Source organism: Pelecanus crispus, chromosome 2, assembly GCF_030463565.1.
Source record: "Pelecanus crispus isolate bPelCri1 chromosome 2, bPelCri1.pri, whole genome shotgun sequence".
NCBI lineage: Eukaryota > Metazoa > Chordata > Aves > Pelecaniformes > Pelecanidae > Pelecanus > Pelecanus crispus.
This window is the reverse complement of record NC_134644.1, coordinates 72,829,131-72,845,206: the sequence shown is the minus strand read 5'-3', so window position 1 is coordinate 72,845,206 and position 16,076 is coordinate 72,829,131. Positions and strand designations below refer to the sequence as shown.

General features: G+C 38.5%; 1 protein-coding gene across 1 annotated transcript in view; it reads left to right on the top strand.

Moving 5' to 3' along the window:
* CDKAL1 (CDKAL1 threonylcarbamoyladenosine tRNA methylthiotransferase) overlaps nucleotides 1-16,076 on the top strand; it is a 432,229-nt gene that overhangs the window by 72,471 nt on the left and 343,682 nt on the right. The window contains exon 5 of the mRNA XM_075704904.1: nucleotides 1,157-1,241. Within this exon, the coding sequence (XP_075561019.1) occupies nucleotides 1,157-1,241 (85 nt within the window). The remainder of the gene's footprint in view (nucleotides 1-1,156; nucleotides 1,242-16,076) is intronic.

The following is a 16,076-nucleotide window of genomic DNA, read 5'->3' as shown; positions in this document are numbered from 1 at the left end:
GTTTCTTTCCAAATTAGCTACATTTGACTTTTCTCTTTAGTAGAGATTCATGTTTTATAAATTCTGATTTGTCTCTTTTGTAGTACTAATTCACAGTAGAGCTGAAGCAGGGATTTTGTTTTGTTAGTGAAACCTGCTTTTGTTGATCACTCATTTTAAAAAGCACCTTTATTCATTTTGGTGATCTTTTTGCCTTTGGGTAGGCCAGATCTTTCTGGGGAGTATGCATTCTTGAGAGTAGCGACCATTTTTCTTAACTTTGTTTTCCTTGATGTGCAACCTAGTGGCATCTCAGCTGGTAAATGAGTGTCGTGGTTTAGCCCCAGCCAGCAGCTAAGCACCACGCAGCCGCTCGCTCACTCCCCCTACCCCGATAGGACGGGGGAGAGAATCGGAGGAGAAAGAGTGAGAAACACTCCTGGGTTGAGATAAGAACAGTTTAATAATTGCAATAAAGTAAAATAGTAATGATAATAATAACAATATAATAATGATAATAATAATAATAATAATATACAAAGTAAGTGATGCACAATGAAATTGCTCACCACTGCTGACCGACACCCAGACAGTTCCTGAGCAGCGATCGCTGCTCCCCGGCCAACCCTCCCCCAGTTTATATACTGAGCATGACGTCATATGGTATGGAATAGCCCTTTGGTCAGTTTGGATCAACTCTTCTGGCTGTGCCCCCTCCCAATTTCCTGTGCGCCTGGCAGAGCATGGGAAGCTGAAAAGTCCTTGACTAGCATACGTAGTACTTAGCAACAACTAAAACATCAGTGTGTTATCAACATTCTTCTCCTACTAAATCCAAACCACAGCACTGTGCCTGCTACTAGGAAGAAAATTAACTCTATCCCAGCCAAAACCAGGACAATGAGATAACTGTTCATTCTTCCTTTGCAAAAAAAAAAAAAAGTACAATGGAAATGCTCGTGTGTGTTTTTTGTTTCTAAAACACAAAATAAAAAACCAAATGAACAAAAACCCCGTTCCAAGAATGTAATTGTTTTAAATGTTGAATATAAACTCGTTTTGCAAATAGTCAACTTATGGATAATGGCTAAGTTTTGACTTCTTTTTATATGATATAAAGTAGGAGTTGACAGGTTGGATAATTCTTAAAACAGACTTGTACCTTTATGTCTTCTAGACAACTCTGCTGAAGCAGATTTATGGTTGCTGAACAGTTGTACAGTAAAAAATCCCGCTGAGGACCACTTCAGAAACTCAATCAAGTAAGTTTTTTCCCTAAAAAGATACTTAACTATCAATGAATATTGCATGTTTTAATGTTAAAAGCTTCATATATTCAATCTGGAAGTAATTTTGTGTTTTAGAGCAAGAAGCATGCTGAGTTCAAGGTTTGCAATGGATTTGCAAGGTGCAGTAGTTTTTTGGGTGTGTGGTTTGTTTTTGTTTTTTTTTTTAATTAGCTATAACTTGCAAGTAATTGTCAATACTCTTATTTAGGAGAACTGCTGACCTATTCAGATAGGGGCTTCTATATCACTTCTCAAGACAATGTTGTAATATTCTGCTAAATAGGTGAATATTTGTTTTTTCAAAAGTGTGAATTGTTAAGCTGTTTCTTTTTTCCTCTGCTTCAATTTTACATAATCAGGTCCTTATAATTAAACAGGTATCAGGTATATACTTAAAACTAACTATTTCACTATACATTTTCTTAAAAGGTGAACTGATTAGCCTATAATAGAAGTCTTGTGAAGAATGCGTTTTATTTCTCTAATGTTTTGATGATGTTGAAAAATGTGACATGGTAGTGACTTCTGCCTCTGACTTCCACAGAAGTACAGTTGTGATGAGAGTAACTGGAAAACGTGTACGCTTACAGCTGTCATTGCCCCGTATAAATAAATGTTGTGGTTTGTTTCTTGTAGATTTTTACTTTTAGTAAACAAGTCTGGCTATTTATGCAGTCATTTGTTCAGTGTGGTGCACTGAGATGGACTGTTCGTTGAAATCCATTTTGGTTAGAGAAACATAGTTCTTAGTAAGCAGCTGGTATGCACAGGAAGGTAAAGAGGAGAGAGAAGCTGGATATAAACAATCTGCTTGCAGTGCTGGAGTTACTAACAGCATCCCAGGGCTGTAACCTGGAACAGAAACTGTTTGCCCGCAGTAGGCGGCAGAGCAGAAGCTTCCTCCACCCCTCAGAGGGCTTCACTTCCTGACTGCTGGTGTTGCACTTGGTGATGAGACTGGCTTTTTGGCCTTTTTTACTGTTGCCAAAAAAAGAAAAAGCTATTCCCAGAATACTTCCAGTTAGTCTGTGTTGGCCAACAGAACTGATGACAAGATCTTTTCCAGTTCAGTTGTGGCCATCTTTCTATTTTACTAATCCTATGCCAGAACTGATGTGGTATGGTGTCTGTCCTTTAACCAGCAGAACAGAGTTGGTTAAGACAGAGAGGGTCTAACTAAAAGCAAATGACCAAAAATATTTCTTTGAACTTCATGTTGCTGTTGCTGCTCTGTTAATGAGCCTGATGTTGTTTGTAGCCTGGGTTTATTCTTCTTTTTCCTTACTTCTCCCTATACTATTTTTGTTCTGACACACGGATTCTCTGGTTGTTCTCCATCTCTTCTCTTTGCTGAGAGAAATGGAGAACATTTCCTTTCCTTTCCTTTCCTGTAGCATGCATCATTTGTTCTCTACTCTCGGATCTTGGCAGTTCCTAATTACAGAGAAAGACAACTTTTGTTTTTATAATGTTCATTAAACGTAGGGAGAGAACCATGTGTGGGTGCTCTTTCATGGGACTTGGAACTGAAAGATTAAACATCCTCCATCTCAGAAAAGAGCAACTACTACTGTACTTGGGTTTTACAATAGTGAGGAAAGCTTCTATCTCTAAAGAACACAACTTCTCCCAAATACATCTTAATTTGTTACAGCAACAAACATAATGCATGAAGTTTGGGTGATACAAAACTAACTGCCATTATATCCTGTCATAATACCTTGTTGGTAGCTCTGGAGATCTTTGTTTTTCTTGGTTGAGGAACAAATGAAACATTTAGTATGTGGATTGTCAAAGCAAGCATACTTTGGATGGAAAAATTAATACTCAGCACAGTAAGATTAGTCTTACAAATTAAAAAAAAAATCAGTCTGAAAGCGTTATATAGCATTATGAATGTTGTGTGGGAGAAGTACTTACATTTTGTTTGTTCTCTGCCCTCTGCAACAGTTTCTGCTATGTAACTTAGCTTGCATATATGACTTTAAAATGCACTGATTTTACCACTATGTTACGGCTACCAGTGGTAGCGTGTTCACGCTGGTGGCTGAAGAATGACTCTCTGAGAAGCTGATCCCTCACTAATACCAAAGAGTATGTGAGAACCCAACAAGTCCTGTAGGTTCAACCTTTTTTGATCTGATGTTCTTCTAAAAACAAAACCACTCCAAACTCTCTGAACCTTTGCGTTGCATGTGCAGATGTGTATACATCTGGTAGAAGCCAACTGACAATATAATCTCTGTGCCTTTTTGTATACCTCTTAGAAGTAGTCTGCTGCTCTTCAGTATCGGTGAAGTTGAAGCTGCTGAGCCAGGGTAATGTGGAGGGCAGAGTTGCTGAAAGACCGTTAACTTATGGATGGGAATTGAGAGCTTTTCCTGTGCAGATTTTATTCTCAGCTGGTTAATCGTAAAAATTGTAAAAGGCAGAGGTAGGCAGTAGTAATAAAGAATTCCCAGTATAGTTAAGTAGGTGGAGTTTAAATAATAATAATTCATATCCTTCAAAAAATGAAGGTTAATTCAAGGAAAAGTAGGAAATAAAGAGAATAAACTAAAGTGGGTAACTTCCATCAAGCAAGTTTATGAAGACTAAGATGACTGAGTAAAGCAAATAGCTAGGCAAAGAAAAAGAATCCCGTGAACAAGTAAAAAGAAGCAGAAGAAGGAAGAAACTAACATTAAAAAGTGAGGCAAAGAACACCACAGAGAAACAGTCCCCATTTGGTATAGGGGGGCTCAGTTATGTTGCAGTACTTTGCTAAATATCACAGAATATGCATTATCCCCAGCCCTAGCTTCCCAAAATTCACAAGTGCATGTAACCCTGTGACTGAAAACACTTGTGATGAAAGATTTGCTAGTAGCTGGTTTTGACACCTTAGGATAGGAGGAGCAGGAGATGGTCTGTTGTTTCAGTGGCTCCAATTTGCAGCTGTTATGAAATGAGAATGTGCACTTCTTGGAAGGGAGAAGCGAGAGCATGGAGTATGGGGGGGAGAGGGAGACAAGGGCACAGGAGATAGTGTGGGTGTATGGTATGACTTGTGCAGTTGATAAGCGATCACTTATCACATGATACATGTAGAGATGAATGAATTATGTCCCTTTGTCCCTATGATGTAACAGTGTTGTATAGATAGTACTACATACACAGAATCACAGAATGGCTGAGGTTGTTGGGGACCTCTGGAGATTGTCTTGTGCAGCCCTGCTCTTTTCTCCAGGCTGAACAGTCCCAGCTCTGTCAACCTCTGCTTGTATGTCAGATGGTCCAAACCTTTGATGACCTTTGTGGCCCTTCCCTGGACCCCTTCCAGTTTGTCCCTGTCTCACCTGTACTGGGGAACCCAGAACTGGACGCAGTGCTCCAGATGTGGCTCTCACCAGGGCTGAGCAGAGGGGCAGGATCGCCTGCCTCCATCTGCTGGCCATGCAATGCCTAATGCAGCTCAGGAGGTTGTTGGTGGTCTTTGCCGCAAGGGCACGTCACTGGCTCGTGGTCAGCTTGGACCCTCAGGGCCTTTCCTGGCAAGCTGCTTTCCAGCTGGTCAGCCCCAGCCTGTCCTGGTGTGTAGGGTTATTCTTTCCCAGGGGCAGGACTTTGCACTATATCCGTTTGTTGAGCTTCATGAGGCTTACACATTACATTAGTTGAAGAAAATCTCATTTTCATTCAAATTAATATTGAAATAAACTCTATAAAAAAATACTTCATTTGGGTTAACTCAGTGTTTATTGTGGGTGATCTACTTGTCCTGGTAAAGATCTGACTGTTCTTGGGTATGTTGTGTAGGCTTTTAGAAATACAGTCCTGCAATGAATCTCTCTTCTGAAAGAAAAAGAAGCACTTTTGTTCTGTGAAGGGCTTGTATTTTGGTTGGTGATGGATATACCTATTGTGCTTTAGTAAAGTAGTTGCTGGGCATTCCTAGGAATTAGCAGCTTTTGGAAAGATCCAGAAGTGTTGAATCCCTTCGTTTTTTTTCTAGTGGTATTGAAGTTTTGCTGAAGTGGTGGGTTCCCCTGGCAGGGAAAGCAAGCCAAGGAAAATGCCTCTCTACCCTGGCCTTTCCTTACAGTCTGAAGTATCTGTGAATGGCTGCAATCCCAGATAGGGTGTTAGTTTATTGGTCCTTGATCTTGTGCTTTTTAATTGGCCTATGTACACTGATTTAAGCAGAAGGATTTTTGAATTTTAAGTTACAGTTCAGAAAACCCTGGCAAACCTAAACCACAATCATTAGTATCTTTGCCATAATATTTATACAGAAAGTGCCCCTGAAAACACGTTGTTCAAGGTGTCATGTTGAACAGAATGACTGTGATGGTTTTAAAGTCTGTAATGACATAGGACCTCAAATACAGTTTTGAGGAATGAAGTGCATTGAGGTGGGTTGGATTCAAGGACCTTTACCTTACCTGGAGGTAGTTTTTGTCTGCTACCACAACTGGTTCTATCAGTGCTGGATTTTTTTTATCCTGTAGCTCAGTTAATCAGAAGTTAAAGATATCTTATGGAACGGGTTATGTTTTCCCTTCCACCTTATTTCTCTAGATAGTGGCAGATACTTTCTTTCTCCAGTTACTAGTCAGATACAATATAGCAAGATTCCTTTGGAGAATGCATTCCTGCACTAAAGGCAGAAAAGTGCTTGGGATACTTCCTTGAGGGAGTTTGTCCTTGCAGGACAGCTGTGCCTTGAAAACTTCTCACCCTGACCTGTGATCTGAGCTGGCTTTAGCTTCGCAATGGACAGAGCTAGGATATTACTCTGTTTTGAAGTCCTGTAGGATAGTATGTAATAACATTAAATTGCCTTAAAAAACTTCTTAAATATTTGCTTATAACATTTTGTGAAGTTGACTTTATTTTGCCTTAGAATTTAGAATGAAATAATACTTTTCTAAAGGTAGCCTACAACCTGTATTTAAAAGTCAATCACATTCTTTTTTTTGCTGATAATGTTTCGGTGTGATATCTTTGCTCTGGACTTGATCATCTATCAGTGTGACCAACGTATATGAGTTAAGTGTATATGTATATCGGTGTTCTATAAACAGTGTAAATAATAAAGAATAAGTAAAATAGCATTAATATTCTTCCAAAGAGATGTCATTGTATTTATTTCTTTTTCGGGACGTTGGGTAGTTCTGTGGTGGTTTATTTCAGTGTCTGTCCTTAGTCTGTTTGGTTTGGTCCCCGTCCCATGTCGTGTCCCCCCAATGGCAGCAGGTTGTCAGCTAACATTTTCTCCTATCACCTATTTTATTCAAAAGTAGCTTTCTTAAAACTTAGCTGCCAGCAGCAGCAAGAATAAGCTTTCAGTAAGTAAGTTGCTAACCTTCTGTGAACCACAGTAAATCTCTTAAGGCTGTTTGATGAAGAGAATTAAGCATAAGAGCGTGTTCTAGAGGAGCTCGCTTCCTTTAAAATAAAGTTACTTTGCTCTTTGGTCTCATCCTTCATTGATTTCTACGTGCTCTGATACTGTTTCTTGACTGCTACATCTCGGATCCATAACCCACTTTTCCTAATGACCTCTGAAAATTCAGAGACTGTTGTGTGTTTCTAGCTAGCCATCTCCCCCCTTGCTTGATCCTTTCCTGAGTGCTGTTATAAGTTACTTGTGCGTTCAGGGACTTCGGCTTTTCCTAAGGAGTTGTCTTGCTGGTTCAAGTATTATGGATAGGATTCTGGGGTCTGTCGTACCGAAATAGCCAGAATGATGTCATTTGGGAAGTATGGTGTGGTTATGCTGTTGAGGTGTTCATGGCTTGTCTCATGGTATGAAATAAGCTTGACCACTATAATAATTGTTGTTATTATATATAACTAATATATAACAGTAACACATACTCTTTTACATACATGTTGCTGCATTCACTTTAAGGAAAGCTCCAGTGTGTATTCAACCCTTTTCTTTCTGGTAGCTATGAGTTGTGACAGAAATGTGAGGGCTTTTAGCACTGAAGTAGCACTGTGTGGCTTCCAGTTCTGTCCTTGCTTCAGTTTTCACCAATTCATGAATAAACACTATGTGTGGGATCGCGCTTTTATGCTAGAAGGAGCATCAAAACCTGCAGAATTTGTTGAAATGGTTTTATATGTTTAGAACAAAAAATTTATTGAACTGGAAGTCTTAATTTAAAAACTTACCAATCTGGTAAGATTTTTTTTCTTCTTTTTAAACTTACTGAATATTGTCATCCGTGCTTTTATTGTCTTAGGTTGATGGAAGACACAGCTGTTGGTGAAGGATTCTGTGGTTTAAATGATGTTTGTTAGTGGAAGGTGTTTTGCTGCATTTGAGTGCATTCCTTTTCTTGCACCCATCTCTGCCATAAAACAGAATGTTAAAAGCTGCTTGATGTGATGTTATAAAATGCAGAAAAGAAGCAGACCGTATAGAGCTGTTGTCCATTTTATAGTTTTTAGAAGATAAAGGGAATATGGACTGCTTGTGATTACGTGAGTTATGTGGCCGCATTTTGCAGATTTGCAAAAGTCTGGGTTATAAACTTGTGTGTGCTTCAGTTTAATATTTAACGAGGTAAAAAAAAAAACAGCACAAGAACAGGGCCTGTGAAAATCAACTTCTAAGCACTAGTCTGGAAATCTTTTTGACTTTAATATGAACACATTTGGGACTGGTTTAAGTACTCCATGATATTGATGCTTTGAGAGGTTAGTGCAGTGGCTTTAGTTCTACACTGCTTATTAAGCCTCAGATGCTTTAGGGGGCTAATTAGCTTTTAGATACTGTTTAAGCCTTGAGCCAGATCATTAGGGACTGATGTATATTTGATTGCCATTTTAAAGAAGAAAATATTACCATGGCATGAGAGGCTAACTCTGTTCCATGACTTCATATATCTATATTTGAACTTTTTGACTGGGCTGTAGTTACAGGTCTCCAGCTATGTAGGCCGGTGCGTTACAAGCAGTGTTTACAGACACTGAAAATCAGTTAAGTTCATTGCTAAACACACAAGACAGACTTTTCTTTGCAAACAAATGCAAATCTATTACACTTCAGTGATATGGGTAAACAAGGAAGGCTTCTGATTTGGAAAGTACAGATCCCCTGGTAGTTTATGGAGTAACACTTCCACCTTTCTCCTCATCAACCAAAATGGGGACACGGCTATAATTGGTCCTTTTTCAGCATTTTAGAACAAGAACTTGTGTGCATGCATAACCGTCTGAAACCTGTGTTAAGAAAATGAGCAACACTAAAAAGGGGATCTAATTCTCTTTAGACTGCATTGCTGATGTTATCTTTAGGTGAAAGACCAAACAGTTCTTCCCCCTCCTCTCAGACTTGGTCAAATTGCCTAATTTTAGGAAACCTCTTCAACCAAACAGGTTTAATAAAATTAGTAAAAGTAAGTATTGGGCTTTCTCAGTGTTTCTCATGCTGTTCTGCCATATGCTTGCTTTGGAGATGTGACGCTCATGTTGGGCTCTTCGTGCTGGCTGCCTCTTATTGCCCAGACCAGGGTCAGATAGAAATGATCAGGAAGATGGAAGCGCTGTTTTGGGCTAGAAGTTTCAGGTTTGTTTTGTTACCTAATCAAAGGCTTTAAGGAAGAGGCTTTTTCAGGGATGGGAGAAATTTGGTCAAAACTTATGCTTGGTCTCACATTATGGGCATTTGCACAAAAAGCATGTTAAAACCTATTTGAAAATGTCTCACATGCTTTAGCAGGATGAGGACAATGATTTCACCAAAGGAGGCCTCATTCTGAATATACTCGTGCTAAACTTCTAATGCATTGGTTAAAATTCCTCACTTGATTAAATTCACACTTCAGATTAGCAGGTTAACCTATAGTTTGTCCTTACTAGTCAGAGTGTTTTCTGTTTGTTTGTAGTTCAAAAAATAGGCTATTAAATAAAGATTTTAAAAAATCTAGTTTGGGTTATGGTGTGGAAAAGAATAAAATCCACTTCTATGTATATGAATTTAAGGAATGGTAGAGTGGAATTAGAATATTAACAGTTTGTAATTCAGCATGGCTGCAGGTGGAAGAGGCTCCTACTGAATTTGCTGGAGCAAAGAGCTGGCAACGATTCCTTAAGAGCTTGTGGTTCACACAGTGGTGAGATAGCAGACGACTACTGGAAACGGAAGCAGTCTGAGACATTGTACTGTCCTTTTCTTTTTTTTTTTTTTTTTTTTTAATGACTTCAAACACTAGGCTAGGTGTACTTTCTTTTCCTTCGAAAAATATCTGTGACTTATCCAAGCAGACTGTGACCACTAGTGGACTACTTTAGCTGAACCTTGTGGATTGCAATTAATTTGGGGGTGTGCAGTTGGGGTTCTTGCTGCCTCTGCCACCTGACATTCATCTTGCTTCTGTTGGGGGATTTCTTTTTTCTTTCTCATGGGAGGTAACTGAATTAATTGCTCCAGCACTAGGAAGCACATGAGAGGCTAAAGTGTTTTAGATTTGCCTCAAATATGTAACAGCATTACTGAGAGAGGACATAATATTAATTGAGTTCTGTGGAAACAATGTGGGTTGGGATCAGGACAGAGCTCTGATTTGGTTTGGTTTGCTTTGCCTGCATACAGAAAGTATAGTCATAAAAGGTAAAAAAGGCTTTGGCATATTTTAGTTTTTTTCTTTTTTCTTGCTTTTCTGAGCATGTGTCTAATAGACCAGAATATTTTCAACAAACTGCTGAAGAAGAGAACAGCAAATTGATTCTGCTTCCCTTTTAAAAAGGATTTTGATTCCAGCAAGGCTAACTCTTTACTTTTCAATGGGACAGGTGTTGGGCTAAGTTGAAAATAAAACTTTCCACACTAAGTGATCACTACTGTTTTAAAAGTTTCATTACGAAAGTCCTAGTAAGAAGTGGAGATTGAGAGTTCTCTTTAAGATGGGGAAAAAAAGTGATATTTTGCCCACATGTATATAAAAAAAAGTGTATATGATGAATATTAAAGTGATAAAAGGGTATGGTTCAGTAATATGAAGAGGAGCTCTTGTTAACTGGTTTTAAGATGGGTTATATGAGCTTTGCAGAATCAGTGTTTTGCATATTATATGACCCCTTGTGTTAACAGGTGTTTTGTTTTACCATTTCAGGGCAGATGAATTGAGCAGAAAAGGTTAATGCCTTGAGTGCTGCAAGCAGGTGGTTGATAGCTTTGAATATTTATCTAATTAACTGCATGTTGGCTGTTGTCCTAGCAGGCCTGACTTTTGCTAGGGAGGGAGCATAGGAAAGCATGCAGAAACTTGCTGTAGCAGGATTAATGCAGAAGTCAATGTGATCTAAACTTGTCCTTACTGACAAGTGTGGGTTTTAATTTATTTTTGGGTCAAAAGACTATCTACTAATACTTAAAGTGTGTTTGTCCTAAAACAAAGAATGCTTGCTTGCCTGGGTGAGCTTGAGTGGAAAAAGCATCCTCTCTCATACTTCTGAGTATGAGGTGTCGTCACATGGTTATGTTAGATGCTAACTTGGGAAGGGCAAAAATAATGTTGGAGATTTTTCTGTTTTGTCTGTATTCAACAAAGCTCTTGCTTTTTATACTGAGTTTTGTTGTAATTTGTGTGTCTCTGTCTAATGCACATCTGTAAAGACTGTGATGGTATACTGAGATTTTATTTTGGTGTATTTAGTCAAGGCAAGTTGGGGTATTGCCAATGCAATACAGCAGATCACATTTGGTGTTGAATACCTCAGCTGTTACCTTGACCCTTGGTGCCCCGCTCTTGTGAAGGACATGAACATGGGCAACTATTTCTTTTGAATTTAACTTTTTAGCCAACATTTCGTCTTACTTGTAAACTTTTTTTAACTTTTGTGAAGAAACAGCAGAAGCACAGGCCAACAGCAAGAAACCGAGCAAGAAACCGTTGACCAGAGAATTGTTTCACTCCAAGTATGTGTTTGAATTTTAAACTTTCCTAAGAGATAACGTCTGATAAATGCTTTTAACAGGGTAAATAACTTTTTTTCATGTATTAGTTTTACAGTTCGCAGTACAATGGAAACTGACCTTCTTTAGTGCCTCCAGCTACCAACATAACACAAATACTAACCAACAAACTGTACACACATTTGCTCCAAATAGTTTTAAAAGTCCATTATTTTTCTTGGGTGTATTGTAACTTATTAGCATGATTTCAAGTGAAATTTGGTAGTGAAAATGCAGAGGCCCATTTTTTACAAAAGGACAATGTTAAATAAAATTGTCTAAAATATAGCAAAACTCATTGTAGACACAATGAGTCCTCTTATCATAGTAGGTAGCATGGATTTTTCTCATAAAAATGTAATATGCCTCCAGTTTTATTTTGTCTTTCCCTGTACTTTTCTTATGAAAACAGTACCCTTAAGGAAGCCCATTTCTGTAACAGACTTCTTGTTTGTATGCATTTACCTTATACCAGTTGTCAAATAAGAAATTTTTTTCTGTGGAGCTGTTGATCGATACCTGTAACTCCAGAAAAATGAAGGGGAGTCAGAGATATTTTTTAGAGTCAGAAAAGATGCAACCATGGATGTATCCTAACTACAGTGAAAACTTCTCTTTCACATAATTTCAGAAAATAAATACCATGTTTAACTTGAATCCTGAATCCAGGTTGTATAACTTCTTACATAAGGAAAGCACCAGAAAATTGAATTTTTACTTCAGATTGTCCTTAGCTTCAGCTGCTGTCACTTGGAGATTTAATATCTGAACTTGAAATTATTCTTCCAGAGATTTTCTCTTTTCATATTTTATTTCTTGCTATTAGTAGGAGGTCTCTTGCTTAGCTGGTATTGGACACATTGGTAGCTTAGTTATATGAACTGAGTTGGACTGAACCAGCAAAAACATTTGATACAGGAAGCTCTTTCAAGATAAAGACCATAAAATTTAAGGGTTTGTGAAATGCGAATTGAAATTGCTGAACTTTTACATGAGAAGTGGAAGCTATGGTTATTTTGTTTCTACGCATATGAAAGTTAGGTGGTCTTTTTTCATTCTATTACATGTAATTGCATTTGTTGGATTTGACTGTATATGTATGTATGCATGTAACGTGCCTATACTCAAACATTCTAGAAAACAGGTTAAACAGGCTTTGTTTTGACCTTCCCTCTATGGGTCAGCAGAATTGCTTCTGATGTAGTCCTGAACTAATGTAAATCCAACGTATGGATTTATCCAACCTGGGGCTTCAGAATGTGCTAACTTTGTAGGATCCACTATGTATTGAGATGCTGAAATTTATCTTTTGAAACATCGATAAATGCAGTCTCGGTTTGGATGGTATAAAATGGTGTGGGCTGAGGTGCTCATTGCTAATGCACAAATACAGGCAGCCGTTCCAGACAAGCCCGATTCACCTTGCAGGTGGTGGTGTGGAACACTTGGTTTTGTTACAGTGTTTGTTAATTCATGAACATCCCTTGAAGTGGAGCTTGGAGGAGGGGCTGAGGGGAAAAATCAGCATAATTTGTAAATGGTTTTGCAATGGGAAGAGAATTTCTAGTATTTATTGTGGAAATACTGTGCAGTCATGAAGGTAGCAGCTCCCCAACATAACTGAGATATAGATCTCTAAGGATCCAGAGGACTAGAAGGTGCTAGTGGTCCTGGCCTACTGGAGACTTTAAGAAAGAAATCCCCAAATTAGTCAGCCTTTTCTCTAATGATGTTAACATGTCTCATTTTATAATAATGTAGAAATTGAAATGGCAGCTTAATTCTTACTGGCTTTACCCCTTTGTTCTACTAACTGATGTGCTCATGAGGAAGGGGATTATTTGCTTCATATTTGAAATACATTGGTTTTCAGTGTTAATGGCATAATATGAATTAAATACAGTGTTAAAGTATCTCTTGAGCAACATGTTTTTTAAGTCAACAGTTCATAGTTTTTACAGCAAGCAGTGCATGCTCTTCAGTTTGTGGTTTCCATTTCTGTTTCACAACAGATACTAGTTAAACATGTTTGTTGCAAAATTTTTAAGTTAAGCTGTTGTGAAATGCTACTCAACATTTTACGATTATTGAAGGAAGGACATTTAATTAGAATAAGCCAGGTATTGCGCACTCTGTTGTTGTCATTCTTTACTGATGCTGTGGTTGAGATGCACTGTGCCTTCCTTGAATTTCTTGTGACTGTTGGTCAGAAACCACATGCTAAGATGACATTGTCATATTCTAAGAAAATTGTCAGGGAGCATGTTTTTATTGAGGAGATGGGTTGTAACTGACTTTCTCTAACATCCTTAATTATATTACTTACGTAATGAGGTTTCCAGCTGGAGTCCATTGCTTGGTGCAATATTTCCATGTGAAGAGAGGAAAACAGATCGAGTTGCCCCATTTATCTTCTTTTTCCCCCTGCTCCCTGCTGGAAATGTCCTGGTGGCGCAGCTGCTACCAGCTTCACCCCCTGCCAAAGATGTGGCATTGCTTTGTGGCTTCAGGAGCAAATGGCAGGTGGCAGGATAGAGGGCGCAGCTTAATTTTGTCTTCTCAAAACATGCTTCAAGTAGCTTTAGTTGTGGCTGATGCTACTGTTAATTTCCCGCCTTTATCTTCCCTGATAGGGACAAGCTGTTGAAGTAACACGGCTTTGGTGCTCTTTTGTTAACCTTTGCCGACTGTCCTGAGGATTGGGGGTATCCAGATGTTTGAAATAGAATTAGGAAATCATTACAGCAGTGCGTGAGGGTTTTGTTTACTTCTCCAGTGCTGATTTGTAATGCTTTTCTCTATTTTTCCTTGGTTTCTGATTTTAATATGTTTACAATAGGGACAGACAAACCTTTTCAATGTGACGATTTTTTTCATACTTTGCCTGACTTGAATGATAACGAGAAGCTTCTAGTATTTTTTTTTAATGAGGTTACCTTTTTTCAGCATTGAGATCTGAAGTTGCACAATAGGATGTTTTGTTACTGACCCACAGTAAATTTGGATTTTTTGTTGTTGTTTTTCTTTGGTTGGCTTTACTTTTTTAATAAGGAAACTTATCTATTGCAATGATGTGGACACACTGAGATGTTGACCCAACCATCCTTATTCAATTGCACAGGGATTCCGTTTCCATTTCTCTGTGAGAATAGGCAGTGCTTGTTTGTTTTTCCTTTTAAAAAACTGTGTTCGTTCACTTTGCACTGTGGGAATATGCGTGCTGCCTTTAGATGTTAAAACACTCAATTTATCCATGGACTAGAAGGCTGTATGTGTAAGGATTGTAGACTTATGCTTATAGGAGGAAAAATATATATCGATATGTGAATGCATACAGAAGAAGGGCATGGCTAGTCAATATTACAGGCTGATCTGTTGGAGTTGTAGCACGTTTCTCTTCGTGTTTGCTTTTAAGAGATAGGAGAGATTGCTTCTGAATTGGAACCTGGAATCCAAGTTGAGGGTATTTGCAGAACCTCTCATTACGTGAGTAATTGCACTTTATCTTTGACCGATACACTGGACCCTCTGCAAGAATGGTGCAGTATTGTAGCAACAGTGCAGCAAAACTTAAGGAAAAACCATATGGGGAAAGTGATTATATTTTGAAAAAATGCAATACAGTTTCATAGCTGCATACTCACAAGCAATAAGACATGTCCATATGTTGTGTCCAGCAATTGGCTGCTGTTATGTATGTGTTGCACTGGTGGTATTCATGGGATGACAAGAGGAACATGTCCTTCATTCTTAGGTTGGCTTTTGAAGTGCCTTTCATATTTTGTAGAGTACCTAACAGGTTAGGATCTTTATTTTTTTTCTTTCCTGTGCTATGCCTGCAAGCATTAGTGTTTGCTCAGTCTACTTCTGTCTACTTATGTGGGGTATCTTAAAGCTTCAGCAATTCTCTTCGTCTTCCTGCTATCACCTGTCAGTGGCTCGAGTTTTTGTTCTAGTGTGGGTGTAGACTGTGCCTTATTCTAGGCTGCCACTTGTTTTCCTGCCATGGTGTCCTGAGGAGCTGTGTACAGAGTTGCTGTGAGCTGGATCACCTGCTAATTCATGTGCTGTCAACACATGCCTTTTTATGTCCCTCCTGCTGCTGTCCCTTCTGATGCTTCCGCACCTGTGCAGCCCCATTCATTCACTAATCATACCAGTTGTAACATTCTTATTACAAATCTCAACAACAGACTGCAGTAAAAAGATACTTGGCTAAGAATCAGTGTGTTTTAAAATTATTTTAATTGAGTTTTCCATTATCACATTTGAAACTTGCGTGTTTAATTCTTTTAAATATGTATTTTGTGAATTAAACAGACATTTTGTATAATACAGGCTGCTGCTGAGGTAGAAAAAATTCACCAAATAGAAATCAATTAATTCACTGCAGTTACCTAGTTAGGACCCTTGTTGTTATTTGTGCAGTATCTCAGTTTTTGAGATCTGCTGTGATTGATGCACCAAGTTCCCGGAATTGAGGCAAGATAAGAGAGATTTTTCTTTCAGTTGAGTTGGTACTGACTGAAGGCATGTCTCTTGCAAATCACACTGCTCAGATCAGAGCTCTGTACATCACTTGTAACTTTTTGAAGAGTCAGGGGAAGGTTACATTCTGTCTTCCCCGTCATCCTGCTTACCTTTAATGACAGGCTACTGCTACTGCCATGAGATGCATTTCAGAATAACAATCTGGTATTTTTTCATTCTTTTAAAAAATGTCAACAAGCAAAACTTGTTATTTTTGTTTGGGAGTAATGAGTAATGCCTTCAATCAAATCCCGTTGGGTTTGCCTCTGAGGCATGTGTTGTTAAACTTCGTTTTCCATCTTCTCCATGTAGCACTTAAAAACCCAGGG